Below are 16,740 nucleotides of genomic sequence, written 5' to 3'. Positions count from 1 at the left end.
TACGCACGTACGCACGTACGCACGCACGCAGCAGAGCCACGACAATACAGACTCTACGATTTACCTGTCAGTCTATGACTATGTGCAGCTGTAGCATGAGTTTAGCGATGTGACGGCGACACTACTTAACAACCTACAAGGCATACACAATTGTCCTGGCAACTGCCACTATTTCACTTAAATTCGCAGATATTTATCTGGTTTTAACTGGAAACAGCGCGACCCACTTCAGCGGGACTTATTTGAGAAACGTCGTATAACATAGTAATATGTTATCATCGTTATACCATTTAACCATTTACTGTCGCATATAGAGCCTCGGGGTGGGGTAAATGGTTGCGCAGTAATGGTAGTTCGTAGTTCTACCAGCTAATCGGTGTAGTCATTTGCCTAGATAACAAACATAAAGACAGCTGGTGATTTTAACGACCATCAGCACTGTGGTTTATACGCAAGGATGCACTGAAAAGAGGTACAGCCCCGGAGGAACCCATCCTTTATCGTCTCCTCAGATCATGTGAGCCGAAAGAAAAACAAAACCGATGAACAATTCGACTCTTTGTGCAAAGAAGCATCCGATAGTACACACCCAAGCTGCTCAGCCTACTATATTCGCTAATTGCTAGGTAATCAAAGCAATGGATGAAACTAGGCCACGCTTCTTCTCACTACCACTCCGACAGGCAGAAGCAGCTAAATAATTCGCTTTCACAACAACACCATTCCATCATTTCAGTGATGCTATGCCACGCGAAAGCAATGTTCGCTTTGCCATTTTAAAGTTACAACATCAAGTAATCAATGCATGAAGACTTTGACGTGGCGATTAGGCCAGTACAAGATAAAAATCGTGGCCTTGGGCAAGGGGCAATTAAGGCACAAGGGAAATCGTGGCAAAGGGTGGCCTTGCGGCTGCCAACTCATTAAAGCCACTAGCAGCTAGACGAATGGCAACGGACCGGACCGCCATTGCATATTTGATTAAAAACCAACATTCGGGCAGTACTGTTTTTGCCCTCGTTCACATTGCGCGTTCGTGAGCATCGTGGGAGGGGCCACATTAACATTTATAATAAAAAAATAATCAAACATTATTTATGGTAAATATTTCAGTAAGAGGTATATAGTTGCGGTGTATTAGATTAAATGGGTAAACTGGTATAACAAGTGCCGCGGAGCGACAGCGCTCATCTAACGTCTACTGCGGTGACTCTGTGGTGGGATATATTCTAGTAAACCCTGTTAGTCCCAAATGTGTTCACATACACGCCGAAACAGTGGAAGGCACAGGGATGGTATCAGGAACCTTCTCAAAGGAATGTTCGTTGGGATCGTTATGAAAGTTGCCACGAGATGGCGCGTACGTTTAAGTGTCTTCAGATTAAAGATGGAAGCTCCCATCGAACGTAGTAGTAACAACTATTTGCAAGACAGAATATGTAAGCACACATCCATTTACCTACGCAAGCCTACAGGCTGAAATAGAGAGCTACCACCTGTAACTAATTAACGCAGGCAAAAACTACACAGTACCACCACCACATGCACTGGCACTGGCCGTGGCCACGTTACATGTAACACACTGACAGTACAGAATACCATAGAAATTATACAATTTAAGGAGCATAAACCTTCTTCAACCAAATTTAGCTTTTGAAATTTCACTGTGACATTGTAGCCTCATACATCCAGGCATGTATAGATTCTACAAGCAAACCCGGCAGTCAAATTCTTTCTAACAGTAAAGAAATCCATGTTTAACCCGCCTCTTGAGGGTCAAAAGGTTATCCGACACTTACTCTTAGCATGTCAGCAAAAATTACATTTCATGGTCCTTTCAATAAAGCCATAAAAATGCTAGGTCACTGCTGAAACAAAAGAGTTTTTCAATCGCTCCGTCAGACCATGTCCTCAGAAAATGTCTAAAATCTGCCCTGTGCCCATTGACCTTTGACCTCCAATTTCGGCACAGTGATGGCTTTTCCTACCATGATGCTGTACACCGACTATCACGAGCTTAGGTCGAACCGTTTAGATTTGTGCCGCAATTCTGCATTTCCTCCCTATACCTTAAGTTAAGGAGGGAATGTTCCCCCTTCTTTTACACCTCTTGACCTTTGACCTTAGACCCCCAGCTTCGACATCGCAACTCGTTTTGAAGATCCCCCCCAACGTCCCGAATATCGTGACCGTACGTCGAGCGGTTAAGATTTGTGCCCAACTGTTGACGGACGGACGGACGACCGGACGGACGACCGGACGGACGGACGATCATGCGATTCTACAAGCTGCATCTGACTATGTCAGATGAGCTAATAAAAATTATCATCCATTCTTCTATGTGGCTGCTATACTAAAAACATATACTAAATTTAAAGTCAAAATACCGAAGTTGCCATATAATATTTTCTTTGTAAGAAATTCCATGATTCAGGACACATGGATGTGTGTTTTATATTATTATAGGCAGCTATAAAATATATTTATGTAGGAGTTCAGGAACACACTTTCTGTCGAAAGTACTGGTTTCATTTAAAAACCTCACACCACTCGGTTTCATTTACGAGCGTTGCCTAGCCTGTAACCTATACAACATATTGGATGCAAGGTCAGCCTAACACAAATAAGAAATTAACATAGGGTGGTCTCATCGCAGCTGTAATGCCAGAGCATTAATCATGTACTCACCCACAGTCATCTACGTTCATCTTCAATAACTTTTCCTATATGTAGATCTATGCTGGGAAACGTGACAGCGTAAAGGGAAGGTTGAAATATTTCCAAACTTCAATTTTTATTGGCAACAAAATAATATATTCTGCAGTTTAGTAATAGAAGAATGAAATGGATATACTTGCACCCTTTTTTGTTGACAGAGAATAATAATCACATAAACCTCGTTTTCATAATCGCTATAAAATATTAAGTAATCTGTGACTGAACAGGGGGAGGGGTATTTGATGGGTTTGGACATTAATTCTCAAAAATGTTATTTCAGGAATAGTAAACTGTATAATACAGGCAGAATTCAATTGTTACCTCATCTCATGCTGCTTGGAACAGTCACACACGTTGCCAGTGGTGTTAGGGGATTAATAGAATAGCAAAATGATTATACGTATTCATGAGCAGTAAATCACGCACGTAAATATAAGGGGGTGGGACAAACCATAATTATGGATCATATATGCCTCTGGATGTTCTGTTAGGTTTTCAAACAACTATAACACAATCGGTGCAAGGCAAGTGCATGCGTCACTTACGAATATTTCGTCAAAGTGATGTCGCAGCCAATAACGCGCTATCTGTAAACCAGAGATGGCTGATTAGATGGACTTGCAGAACGTCATTATGGCAACGTCATCAACTGCAAACGATCCAGTCAACGAATGGCTCATCTCGCTACATTTGCCCGCCTGTCATTATCAAATTGCTCACACCATCAATATTCACGAAAGTGTCCTAGTATATATATACATGTATACTAGTATGCTATACTAATGTATATTTCTATATTAGTATTTATACTTGCATGAACACATCGTAATATATTTATACTATATGTAAATAACAAGCATCCTATAAAGATGGAAATAAAGAAGTGCAACAAAGCCCTTAACAATTTAACCATTGCATTAATGACAGGTGCAGTAGCGCGGAATTTGAATTTTGAGCAGCAGTGATCGAGGCATGGTAGTACTAGTATAAATACTGAGGCGTAGTAGTATAGAGACTGAGGCGTGGTAGTATAGAGAATAAGGTGTGGTAGTATAGACACTAAAGCCGGGCGCACACGTGGCGATTTTTATCGCTAGCACTGGCGATTTTGTTGCCAGCAACAAAATCGCCGAGAAATCGCCACGTGTGCGCTGCATGGCGATGGCGATTTTGACAGCCAGATAATACTCGTCGCTGGAATATCAAACACGTTTGATATTTGTTGCCAAGTCGCTGAACAATCGCTACGTGTGCGCTGCACTGGCGACGGATTCAGGCAACAGTTTTTTGATAACCAATCAAATGCATGATTTGAAGCACGTGATCAAATATGGCAGCGCCCACGTTCGTTTTCCACATGCTAAACGTTCGTTTTGGTGCAATGGATCTTCAGCATCCTGCGTTCTTCTTGCTTATCCTTGCCCCAACCAGTGTCAGAATTGCATTGAAATGTTCTTTTTTCATTCTAAAATAACGCTATACACTGAATCTTCAAGCTCCAGTTCTCTTACTAAATTATTAAAAAAACCACGTGAATCACGTCGCAGCCACAGGCACTTGGGACAGAGTCAGTAAAAACTGAAAATAATCTGAACGCACATTCACAAATAGGCCTTACTACCGTACCTCTCAATTACAGTTCCACTGCTTTGTGTCACTGTAATATCAACTTTCCTTCATAAAAACTAACGCCGAACGCTCCCGCACTCGCCGCTGCGAGTGTGCTGTGTTGCCATAATAATATATACGCTGTGGCTACGGGTACGACAGCCGTATCTTAATGGCCCAAGTGCCTGTGGTCGCAGCACCCACGTACGTGCCCATGTACATCTCTCTCTCTCGCTGCTGTCTGTCAACGACGCCGACGCATAATTATTAAATATATTCCAATAACTTGAAGAACGGCTATCGTGGTGTCAATGCATGGGCGCTTCCATTTTGAACAGGTCACGTAATCAGTTCATACAGTGGTTTGTTGCTGACAGATGGTTGCATTGTCGCCGGATCCCGCACACGTTGGGTTTTATCGCCAGTACACTGTGATAGCGATAAAAATTCGCGGCCACGTGTGCGCCCGGCTTAAGGAGAGGTAGTAGAGATTGAGGAAAGGTAGTATAGAGAGTAAGGTGTGGTAGCATAGAGAGTAAGGTGTGGTAGCATAGAGAGTAAGGTGTGGTAGTATAGAGTAAGGTATGGTAGTATAGTGGACTGATACGTCGTGGTTAAGGGCTGATCGGTAACAGCTTGATACGGGTAGAGATAGTGGACAGAGATGAACGGGTAGACTGATACGCTGCGTAGTAGCAAGACTGATACGTGGTAAGTACAGAGACTGATACGTGGTAGTATAGACTGATACTGGTATTAAACTGATAGTCGGTAGTATAGAGAGACTGTAGCAACGACTGATACGTGGTAGTAAGCCAGACTGATACGTGGTAGTATAGAGACTGACTGCGAGTAGAGACTGATCGTAATAGAGAGCGTGTAGTATAGACCGATACGTGAAGTATAGAGACCTGATACGTGGTAGTATAGAGACCTGATACGTGGTAGTATAGAGACTGGATACGTGTAGTATAGAGACTGATACATGTGTAGTATAAGGACTGATACGTGGTAGTATAGAGGACTGCATACGTGGTAAGTATAGAGACTGATACGTGGTAGTTTTAATAGAGACTGATACGCTGCAGATATAGAGAACTGATACGTGGTAGTATAGAGACTGATAGTCGTGTAGTATAGAGACTGATACATGTAGTATGTAGAGACTGATACGTGGTAGTACAGAGACTGAGTAGCGTGGTAGTATAGAGACTGATACGTGCTAGTAAGGACTAGACAACGTGGTAGTACAGAGACTGATACGTGGTAGCTATAGAGACATTGATACGTGATAGTATAGAGACTGATACGATGAGTAGTATAGAGACTGATATCGTGGCTAGTACAGAGACTGATAGCGTGGTTATTTTTTTTTTGTTTTTTTAGACTATCGTGTATAGAGACTGATACGTGGTAGCTTATCAGAGCTGATAGTGGCGCGGCCGCGGGGGGGCCGTGCGCTAGGCTGGCGGTGCCCGGGTAACGTATGCAGCTGATCGCCTGGCCGTATAGAAGACGACGGTGGCTAGGACGCGGACGCGTGAGAGCAGAGCCCGGGTGCATCGTAAGCAACGCGCACGTGAGTACGGGTTAGTACAGAGACTGATACGTGTGTAGTACAGGACTGATACGTGGAGTATGCGAGACACTGATACGTGGTAGTATAGAAGACTGATACGTGGTAGTATAGAGACTGACTACGTGGTAGTACAGACTTGATACGTGGTAAGTATAGACGACTGATACGTGTAGTAACAGAGACTGATACGTAGGTAGTATAGAGACTGATACGTAGGTACGTATAGAGACTGATACGTGGTAGTTAGAGACTGATAGCGTGGTAGTACAGAGACTGATTACGTGGTAGTATAAGAGACTGATACGTAGTAGTATAGAGATGATACGTGTAGTACAAAGACTGATACGTGGTAGTATAGAGACTATACGTGGTAGTATAGAGACTGATACGTTGGTAGTACAGGAGACTTATACGTGGTAGTATAGAGAACTGAATACGTGCCTTAGTACAGAGACTGATACGTGTAGTATAGAGACTGATAACGTGGTAGTTATAGAGAACTATACGTGGTAGTATAGAGACTGATACGTGGTAGTATAGAGACTGATACGTGGTATATAGAGACTGATACGTGGTACGTACAGAGACTTATACGATAGGTAGTACAGAGACTGATACGTGGTAGTATAGAGACTGATACGTGCTAGTACAGAAGACTGATACGTGGTAGTATATAAGACTGATACGTGGTAGTAATAGAGACTGATACGTGTAGTATCAGTAGACTGGATAACGTGGTAGTACAAGAGACTGATACGTGGTAGTGATAGAGACTGATACGTGGTAGTACAGAGAACTGATACGTGGTAGTATATATAGAGACTGATACGTGGTAGTACAGAGGACCCTTATAGTGGTAGTACAGAGACTGATACGTGTAAGTTATAGAGACTGATACGTGGTAGTACTCAGAGACTGATACGTGGGTAGTATAGAGCACTTGATACGTGGTAGTATAGAGACTGAACCGTGTTAGTACAGAGACTGGTACGTGGGGGGGGGGGGGCGGGTAGTATACGAGACTGATACGTGTGTACAAGAGACTGACGTGGTAGTATATAAGAGACTGATACGTGGTAGGTACAGAGACTTATACGTGGTAGTACAGAGACTGCGTATAGACTGTGTGAGATATAGCAAGGCACTGATACGTGGTAGTATAGAGACTGATACGTGTAGGTACAGAGACTTGAATACGTGGTAGTGATAGAGCATGGATACGTGGTAGTATAGAGACTGATACGTGTAAGTATAGAGACTTGATCACGTGGTAGTAGGCACGAACGGATTACCAGAGACTGATACTGTGGTAGTATAGAGACTGATTAACGTGGTAGTACAGAGACTGCATACGTGGTAGTATATGCAGCTGCATAGATGGTTGTATAGAGACTAGATACGTGGTAGTAATAGAACATGATACGTGGTAGTATTTATATAGAGACTGATTACGTGGTACTACAGCAGACTTATACGTCTGGTAGTATAGAGACTGATAGCGTGGTAGTATAGAGACTGATACGTGGTTAGCTATAGAGACTGATACTGTGCGATAATAGAGACTGATACGTGGTAGTATAGAGGACTGATACATGGTGTATATAGAGACTGATACGTGGTAGTACGAGAGACTTATCGTGGTAGTACAGAGACTGATACGTTGGTAGTACAGAGACTGATACGTGGTAGTACAGGAGACTGATACATGGTAGTATAATAGTAAGATGCTTGATACTGGTAGTATAGAGACTGATACTGGTAGTACAGAGACTGATACGTGGTAGTAACAGAGACTGATAACATGGTATATAGAGACTGATTAACGTGGCTAGTACAGAGAGCTGATTACGTGGTAGTATAGAGACTGATACGTAGTAGTATAGAGACTGATACATGGTAGTACATAGCAGACTGATACGTGGTAGTATGAGGAGCTAGATACTGATAGTACGGAGACATGATACGTGGTAGTATAGAGACTGATACGTGGTAGTACAGAGACTGATACGTGGGTAGTATTAATGAGACTGATACGTGGTAGTTACAGGCACTTGATACGTGGTAGTATAGAGACTGATACGTGTAGTACAGAGACTGATACGTGGTAGTATAGAGACTGATTACGTGGTAGTACAGAGACTAGTACGTCGGTAGTAATAGAGACTGATACGTGGGTAGACAAGAGACTGTATACGTCGGTAGTACAGCGGATGATACGTGGTAGTATAGCAGACTGATACGTGCCTAGTATAGAGGCTGATACGTGGTAGTACAGAGATTGATACGTGGTAGATAGAGACTGATACGTGGTAGTATTAGAGGACTGATAGTGGTAAGTATCGCAGACTGCATACGTGGCTTGTATAGAGACTGCCATACTGGTAGTATAGATGACTGATACGTGAGATAGAGACTGATACGTGGTGTATAGCACGACTGATACGTGGTCAGTACAGAGACTGCATACGTGGTAGTATAGAGACTGATTGACGTGGTAATATAGAGACTGATACGTGCGTAGTACAGAGACTGATACGTGGTAGTAATAGAAGACTGATACGTGGGTAGTGACAGAGACTGATACTCATGGTAGTATAGAGACTGATACGTGGTATATAGAGGACTGATTAGCGTGGTAGTTACAGAGACTGAACGTGGTAAGTATAGAGACTGATCGTCGGTAGTACACAGGACTGATACGTGGTAGTACACGAGACTGATACTGGTAGTATAGAGAGACTGATACGTGGTAGTAATAGAGACTGATACGTGCGTAGTATAGCTAGACTGATACGTGTCCGTATAGAGACTGATACGTGGTAGTATAGAGACTGCATACGTGGTAGTACAGAGACTGAGTACGTGGTGTACAGAGAGTGATTACATGTAGATTATAGAGACTATACGTGGTATATAGAGACTGATACGTGGTAGATACGAGACTGATACGTGGAGTATAGAGACTGATACGTGGTAGTATAGAGACTGATACGTGGTAGTATAGAGACTGATACGTGGTAGTATAGAGACTGATACGTGGTAAGTATAGAGACTGAATACGTGGTAGTATTAGAGACTGATACATTTGGTAGTACAGAGACTGCATACGTGGTAGCTACATGAGACTGATGACGTGGTAGTATAGAAGACTGATACGTGTAGTATTAGAGACTGATACGTGGTAGTATAGAGACTGAATACGCTGGTAGTATAGAGACTGGATACTGGTAGTATAGAGACTGATACGTGGTAGTATAGAGACTGATACGTGGTAGTATAGCGAGACTGCATACGTGGTAGTACAGAGACTGATAACGTGGTAGTATAGAGACTGATACGTGGTAGTATAGAGACTGATTAGCGTGTGTATATAGAGACTGATACGTGGTAGTACAGAGAACTGATACGCTCGCGTAGTAACAGAGACTGATACCAGGTATATAGAGACTGATACGGGTAGTATAGGACTGATATACGTGGTAGTATAGAGACTGATACATGGTATAATAGAGACTGTACGTTAGTACGTATGAGAGACTGATACGTGTAGTACAGAGACTTGATAACTGGCTAGTACATGAGACCTGATACGTGGTAGTATAGAGACTGATACAGTTAGTACAGAGACTGATAGTCGTAGTATAGAGACTGATACGTGTAGTATAGGCGACTGGATACGTGTAGTACAGAGAACTGATACGTGTAGTACAGAGGACTGATACGTGGTATATAGAGAACTGATACGTGGTAGTATAGAGACTGATACGTGGTAGTCATAAGGTATGATACGTGGTAGTATAGAGACTGATACGTGCGTAGTATAGAGACTGATAAGCGTGGGTAGTATAGAGACTGATACCGTGGTAGTACAGAGACTGATACGTCGGTAGTATAGAGACTGATACGTGGTAGTATAGAGACTGATCGTGCGTAATATAGAGGACTGATACGTGGTTAGTACAGAGACTGATACGTGTGTATAGAGATATACGTGGTAGTATAGAGACTGATACTGGTAGTGTAATAGAGACTGATACGTGTAGTTAGAGACTGATACGTGTAGTTACAGAGACTGATACGTGGGTTGTACAGAGACTGATACGTGGTAGGTATAGAGACTGATACGTGGTAGTATAAGAGACTGATACATGGTAGTATAGAAGACTGATACAGTGTAGTATAGAGGGATCCTGATACGTGGTAGTATAGAGACTGATACGTGTATGTATAGGTTTTTTTTTAGTGAACTGATTACTTGTAGTACAGAGACTGATACGTGGTAGTATAATGAGACTGATACGGTGGTAGTATAGAGACGATGATACGTGGTAGTACAGAGACTGATACGTGGTAGTAATAGAGACTGATACGTGGTAGTACAAGAGACTGATACGTGGTAGTCACAGAGACTGCATACGTGCGTAAGTACAGAGACTGATATCGTGTAGTACACGAGACTCTGATACGTGTATATAGAGACTGATACTGGTAGTACAGAGACTGATACGTGGTACTATAGAGACTGATACGTGGTAGTATAGAGACTGATACGTGGTAGTAAGAGACTGATACGTGGTGTATAGAGACTGATACGTGGTAGTATAAGAGCTGATACGTGGTAGTACAGAGACTGTACGTGTAGTATAGAGACTGATCACGTGGTAGTATAGAGGACTGATACGTGGTAGTAACAGAGACTATGATACTATGGTAGTATAAGGAGACTGATACGTGGTAGATATAGAGACTGATACGTGGTAGCTACAGAGACTGATACGTGGTAGTTAGAGACTGATACACGTGGTAGAGTATAGAGACTGGATACGTGGTAGTATAGAAGACTGATACGTGTAGTACAGAGACTCGATACGTGGTAGATAGAGACTGATACCTGGTAGTATAGCAGACTGATACGTGGTAGTATAGAGACTGCTACGTCTGTACAGGCTGAACGTGGTAGTACAGAGACTGATACGTTGTAGTATAGAGACTGATACGTGGTAGTATATGAGACTGATACGTGGTAGTACATGAGACTGATACGTGGTGTAATACGAGACTGATACGTGGTAGTATAGAGAACTGATACGTGGTAGTATAGGAGACTGATACGTGGTAGGAAGAGACTGATAGCGTGGTAGTATCAGAAGACTGATACGTGTAGTATAGAGGACTGATACGTGTAGTACTAGAGCACTGGATACAGTGCTAGTACAGAGGACTGAATACAGGTAGACCGAGCTGAAGTGGAGTACAGAGACTCGAATACATTGGTAGTATACGAGGACTGATACAGTGGTAGGATAGAGACTGATACGTGGTAGTATAGCAGAGGTAAGGTGTGTAGCTTATAGAGAAGTAAGGTATGGTAGTATAGAGACTGATATTGGAGTAGATGGATCGTGGCTAGTATAGAGACTGATACGTGCGTTAGTATAGAGACTGATCACGCTGGTAGTGATAGAGACTATACTGGTAGTATAGAGACTGACCGGTGATAGAATGATTACGTGGTAGTATAGAAGACTGATACGTGGCTAGTATAAGAGACTGATACGTGGTAGTACAAGGACTGAACATGGAAGTACAGAGACTGGATACATGTAGTTATAGAGACTGACTACGTGGTTAGTATAGAGACTGATACATGGTAGTATATAGAGACTGATAATGTAAGTAAGGAGACTGATACGTGGTAGTACAGAGACTGATACGTGCGTAGTACAGAGGACATGATACATGGTTAGTATAGAGACTGATACGTGCGTAGCTATAGAGACTGGACGGAGCATAGTATGTTATTATGATACGTGTAGTATAGCGGACTAAGGCATGTTAGTATAGAGACTCAGGCATGGTATACTTACAGAGTCATCTAGGCGCACGATGCGACCTTCAACCTGTGGCGTCTGACAGTGACTCAGCTCGTGGTCATGGACACTCAATTGTCTGCGCAGCCGCCGTGGACCACGGGACTCCACGTGACCTAGCGATGCGCAGACTGCAGTCATTCCCACATATATCAACATGGCAATTATTGCATGCATGCATGTGCAAATTGCTACAGAACCTTTACACAGACCAATACTTACCCATGTTAACAGCTATATTATCAGCATATGTGTAATGTTTTCAAATTACATTAAATTAACATCTTTCATATTGAGTATTAATCAATTTTTTCTACAAACAGTGCTAATTTTAACAAGGTCCCCGACATTCCGGCTAACTACGACTTGCCTTTTTCTGTGCTGTCGGTGTTGGCACTCGCTACAGTTGCGTGTTTGGTGTCCGGCGACAGCTCGGCTATCTCGCGCACGAGATCCGAGTGACTCGGTGTCGTGTTCACCTCATCAATGAGGCAGACGCCGTGGGAATGGTCTAGGCTCTGATTGCTTAGCGTACTGCATGTGGACACATCCATGCTGCAGTGTCGCAGCAGGCTGTTTCTGCAGGGTTCACACGAAGACGTGCGACAGTGAGCGCTTGCCCCGTCGAACCGTACAGCGAGTCGCCCTCACCCCGAGATATTGTTGCTAGGTCAGTCAAGCTCACACTGTTTGTGCGTGGTGCACAGCTAAATATCGATTTTACGAAACGTGGTTGATTACTAAGCACTGTTTTTATGGCAACGCTGTATGACTATAGTATAGTTGCCTATCGATCACACTAAGTGAATCACTCAATTTTATTCCAAGATTTTGTTCATAAGTCAAATGTTTAAAATTCAGACTTTGACTGGCTTGACGTGGCTCGGTTCATAGTGGCGTATTCATAGTTCATATTCATAGTAATTCTTGTGTTGCGTAAATAGGTCTTATTCGTAAATATTAAATGAAATAATGGAGCATTATTACTAATTTTGGATGTCTCAAATACCTGAAACTAGGGTATGCCATGTGAATCGCACAAGCACCGTTTGACAGAATACAACTGCCCTGGTCTGAGCAAAGTGACTGCACCCTTACAGTAAATCAGAGCAGCCAACTGTGGCTGATACCATAGCACTACCCTGTCTAGTAGAGAGACACGTGACTACCTGCCAGTACGAGACCTGCTCAACTAACCTGCGCTGCAGTGAGACTAAAGACTGCCTGTGACGAGACTTGCACGGGGTCAGTCCCTTAACTATGTTCACAGACTTGAAGAAGTTCTTTACAGCCGTGATGAGGACTGGACACAGTTCTTCATTCATCTGTAACAATGCCGACAGAGGTACACATATGAATACAAGTGATTCCTAACATTTTACACCTCACCTAACACTTTAGGGGTTGGTAGGTATAGGTACAAAAACACCCTTTCCCTAGTCACATTACACATACGCACGCACGCATGCACGCATATGCACGTACGCATATGCACACACAAATAGGTATTTGAAGGATGGCCTTGTTTATACAATCTTTCAATAATGATTATGATGAAAAGGATTATTACCAAAACGTCACAATCTTTGAAGACGTCATAGCCATCTTTCCCCGACGCTATGTATGATTTCGTCACGATGCTGTATTCCTAAAAGCAAAACGAATCTAACGTTACTCAATCAAGCAAATTTACCTACATGTGATTATGAGTGTTGTTTGAAGTGGAATGTTCTGAGCAGACACCATAAGGCTTGCATTGTTGACTAGAAACATAGCATATATGCAAGTGAGTGGATTCATAAATACCATGGTTTTCAAATAATAGTAATCTATAATGCATCGTTTTAATTGACTAATGGGCCAACTATCATTGTGCTAGGATTCTCTTACAATACATCTATTGCAGATGTGAGATGATGCATAACTCATATTGAGTTAAACTTTTTTTAATATGAAATCATGCTACATTAAGAGCATTTATCTTCATCCCACAATCATTAGAAACGAAAAATTTCCACTACAATTCATGGTCAGACTTTTGCTTTTGCACGGGTATTGCTCTAATGAAGAGTAAATGTTCGTTGACCGATGAATCAAATCAATCACACGTTTTAACTCTATGCTCAAGTACAAACACGATTTTACTCTCAAGGTTTTAGGCAAAATATTACCGATTTTTCATTTTCAACTTTATTCGATGGCTAACACTATGTACCACCTCTGTATATGCTCATTTCTCCACATAACGATACATGTAAACTTTCTGAGCGTTTTGATTGCCCACGTACAGGTGTAGTGATCCGCGGCTGACGTCACTGATGACGTCAGAGACATGATACAACCAGCATTTTCACAATATTCACTGAGCCAGTATCCATCAACATCTACTCTTCTACAGCTGTCATCTTCCAGTGATAGGTGAACTATCCCTTGCTACATGCATACCTTACATTAAGCACGCGTTTGTTGACATATAGCCCATTACACCGCAATGGGCGGTATTCACGTGTTTTGCATGAAATTGCGATGGTAACCTCGTAATTTCTCACAATTTCTCTAGGTGCATGGAACATCTTACCAATTTAGTGGTGTCAGTTAGTCATGGATATGTCACAGTAAGTACTAACAGGAGATGTTTCATATACGTTCACCCATTTTGCACACAGGTGGTCGATAGTTATGCCTCTTTTTAACACACAACTTGATTTTTAAGCAGTTTTTGTCATTTTTCTCAGTAAATATAAAACTTAAAGAAAAATACTGATGAGCTATTTTGGTACATATTGTGCTTAACCTGTGGCGAAAACTTTGCTTCCTCACTCTTTGTGGTAATTAAGAAATGTCCAAAATACCATTTTTACATAAAAATAGAAAATTTGTGTGGTAACATAATTAGGTGCTGGAAATTTCATGAAATTTTTAGCTTGAGCACAGAGATATATCTCCTCTATAAATAAAACGTGTGATTGGATTCGATTCATTCGTCAATAAACGTTTAATCTTCATTAGAGCAATACCCGTGCAAAAGGTGGAGAGTATCCTTAAAAGTTAAAGTTTCATATTTACTGAAAAACTGCCTAAAACTAAAGTCGTATGTTCTAATTAAACATTTATGCAAATAAAGAACCACAACTTATAAAAGACGGCACTTAATATCGAACCCTGGCATGCTTTTATTACAGCAATGTGTTACCAGTAAAACGAGTTGTAAAATTAAATTATTCTGAGTTTTAATGAGAGAAATATAGATTTATACATCGGCTACTATATGGCAGAAATCAGCCTTTTCCAGTTTTCACAACGATCGACCGCCTGTGTGAGAAATAGGTGAACATATATGTGAAACATTTACTGTTAGTACGTACTGCGACATATCCATGACTAACTGAAACCACTAAATTGGTAAAACGTTCTGTGCATCTTGTGAAAATTGTGAGAAATTACGAGGTTACCTCTTGCAAGTTGATGCGAAAATGCTGCGTACTGCATGACGTCATGAATCTACGTGTAAACGAACTCGGGCTGTGGTAACAAGGAAAATTTTTAATTTTCAACCATAGGTCAATTTCAATTATCACTGGCAGTTGACGGCTGTAGGAGGGTTGAGGCTGCTAGTTCTGCACAATAAATACTGTGAACAGACTAGTTGGATCATGTCTCTGACTCTGACGTTATCGGTGAATGCGCCATGGCTCATTGCACACATACACGGCCAATCCAAATGGTCTAAAAGTTCACATACATTTGTATATATATATATACTAGCGGGATACCCGGCGTTGCCCGGGGAAAACAGTGGTGTTACTGAGTTGGTGACGGCTTGGTTGAAAGGAAAATACGCAAAAAAATCTAACTATCTATCTATCCATGCATCCATCCATGCATCCATCCATCAATCGCATTCAATGGCATCCCATCCCATCCCATATCGCATCCCATCCCATCCCATGCCATGTCATCGATAATTCCCTTGCTATAGTAGCAATTGAAATGATTGAGTCATATATCGTGCTATGATCAGCAGTGCTACCCTCTGAATTGGCCGTGGTTGTGCTCTGTTTTAGTATTGGTTTCGGTTTCACAATACCAGCAGCTGATGAAGTGAGGTAAAGAAATACTCATCGATTTTTCTGTGTGTGGCAGCACTGTACAGTGAGTGCTGGCATTGTCTGAAGTTTCAGGAATTGACGGATTTTTGACGGATTTTTCGGCGAGTTTCAAGTTTTGATGGATTTTTTTTGCCTAGGAACACTCCCCGGGTATAGGAAATGGCCCTCTGAAAATTGCATCCAGATCGCTTGGGCGGTTTGGCCGGCCATAGGGTACATACATACATACGAACTCAAATATAGATTAGATGGAGAAATAGGCCTGTACAGAGGTGGCACCTGGTGCTAGCCATCGAATAAGACTGAAAATGAACAAATCAATACAATTGTGCATTAAACTTTGAGTGCATCCTTAAGAAAGGTTATTTTTTAGTTTAAATAATGCGTTACCAGCAGCTAAACGACAGTCGCATTGTCTACCTTGTGAACTTCGAGGTAGTCCTGTCCAACTTTCACGTAGCGTGAGTCGACGCGGCTACCGGCCGGTTTGCTAGGATCGAACGCGAAGCAGACACCAGCTACCTGAGGGAAACGTCCCTCTAGTTTTGGATACATCGACACACCATTTTCCAAAGCTTCCAGTAGTTGGGCACCTACCAAACGACAGTACAAACAGCTGTTACGCATGTTAACTATGTACTATCTGTATACATGCCAACTTTAATGCAAGTTATCTCCCTTCCCATCTGGACCGGAAGTGGATGCCCAGCTTGCGCATGTGCGTGAGGGGGCTTGTTGTTGGTGTGCTGTGATGTGCTATTTGAAGTAAACAAAGTCTGTACTGGTTGAGTGAGTTTGTAGTATTATCGATCCAACAACACATACCTCATAGATATATAGGAAAGAGTGGTGGAGA

At 42.0% G+C, this 16,740-nt stretch overlaps 1 protein-coding gene across 5 annotated transcripts in view; it reads right to left on the bottom strand.

Annotated features, from left to right (window-relative positions):
- Positions 1–16,740, bottom strand: part of LOC106804990 (mannosylglucosyl-3-phosphoglycerate phosphatase-like) — a 61,703-nt gene that overhangs the window by 7,074 nt on the left and 37,889 nt on the right. For 3 of the 5 annotated variants that reach the window (XM_014806428.1, XM_014806431.1, XM_014806432.1), the window contains 6 exons: positions 16,305–16,477; positions 13,346–13,423; positions 12,973–13,100; positions 12,146–12,354; positions 11,773–11,906; positions 3,264–3,305 (listed from right to left, as the gene is read on the bottom strand). In XM_014806428.1, the coding sequence (XP_014661914.1) occupies positions 3,264–3,305; positions 11,773–11,906; positions 12,146–12,354; positions 12,973–13,100; positions 13,346–13,423; positions 16,305–16,477 (764 nt within the window). The remainder of the gene's footprint in view (positions 1–3,263; positions 3,306–11,772; positions 11,907–12,145; positions 12,355–12,972; positions 13,101–13,345; positions 13,424–16,304; positions 16,478–16,740) is intronic. The other 2 variants (XM_014806429.1, XM_014806430.1) reach the window with 2 other exon arrangements.

Source organism: Priapulus caudatus, unplaced genomic scaffold (assembly GCF_000485595.1).
Source record: "Priapulus caudatus unplaced genomic scaffold, Priapulus_caudatus-5.0.1 Scaffold95, whole genome shotgun sequence".
NCBI classification, from domain to species: domain Eukaryota; kingdom Metazoa; phylum Priapulida; class Priapulimorpha; order Priapulimorphida; family Priapulidae; genus Priapulus; species Priapulus caudatus.
The sequence above is the reverse complement of the archived record's forward strand: the minus strand, read 5'-3'. Positions and strand labels throughout refer to the sequence as shown.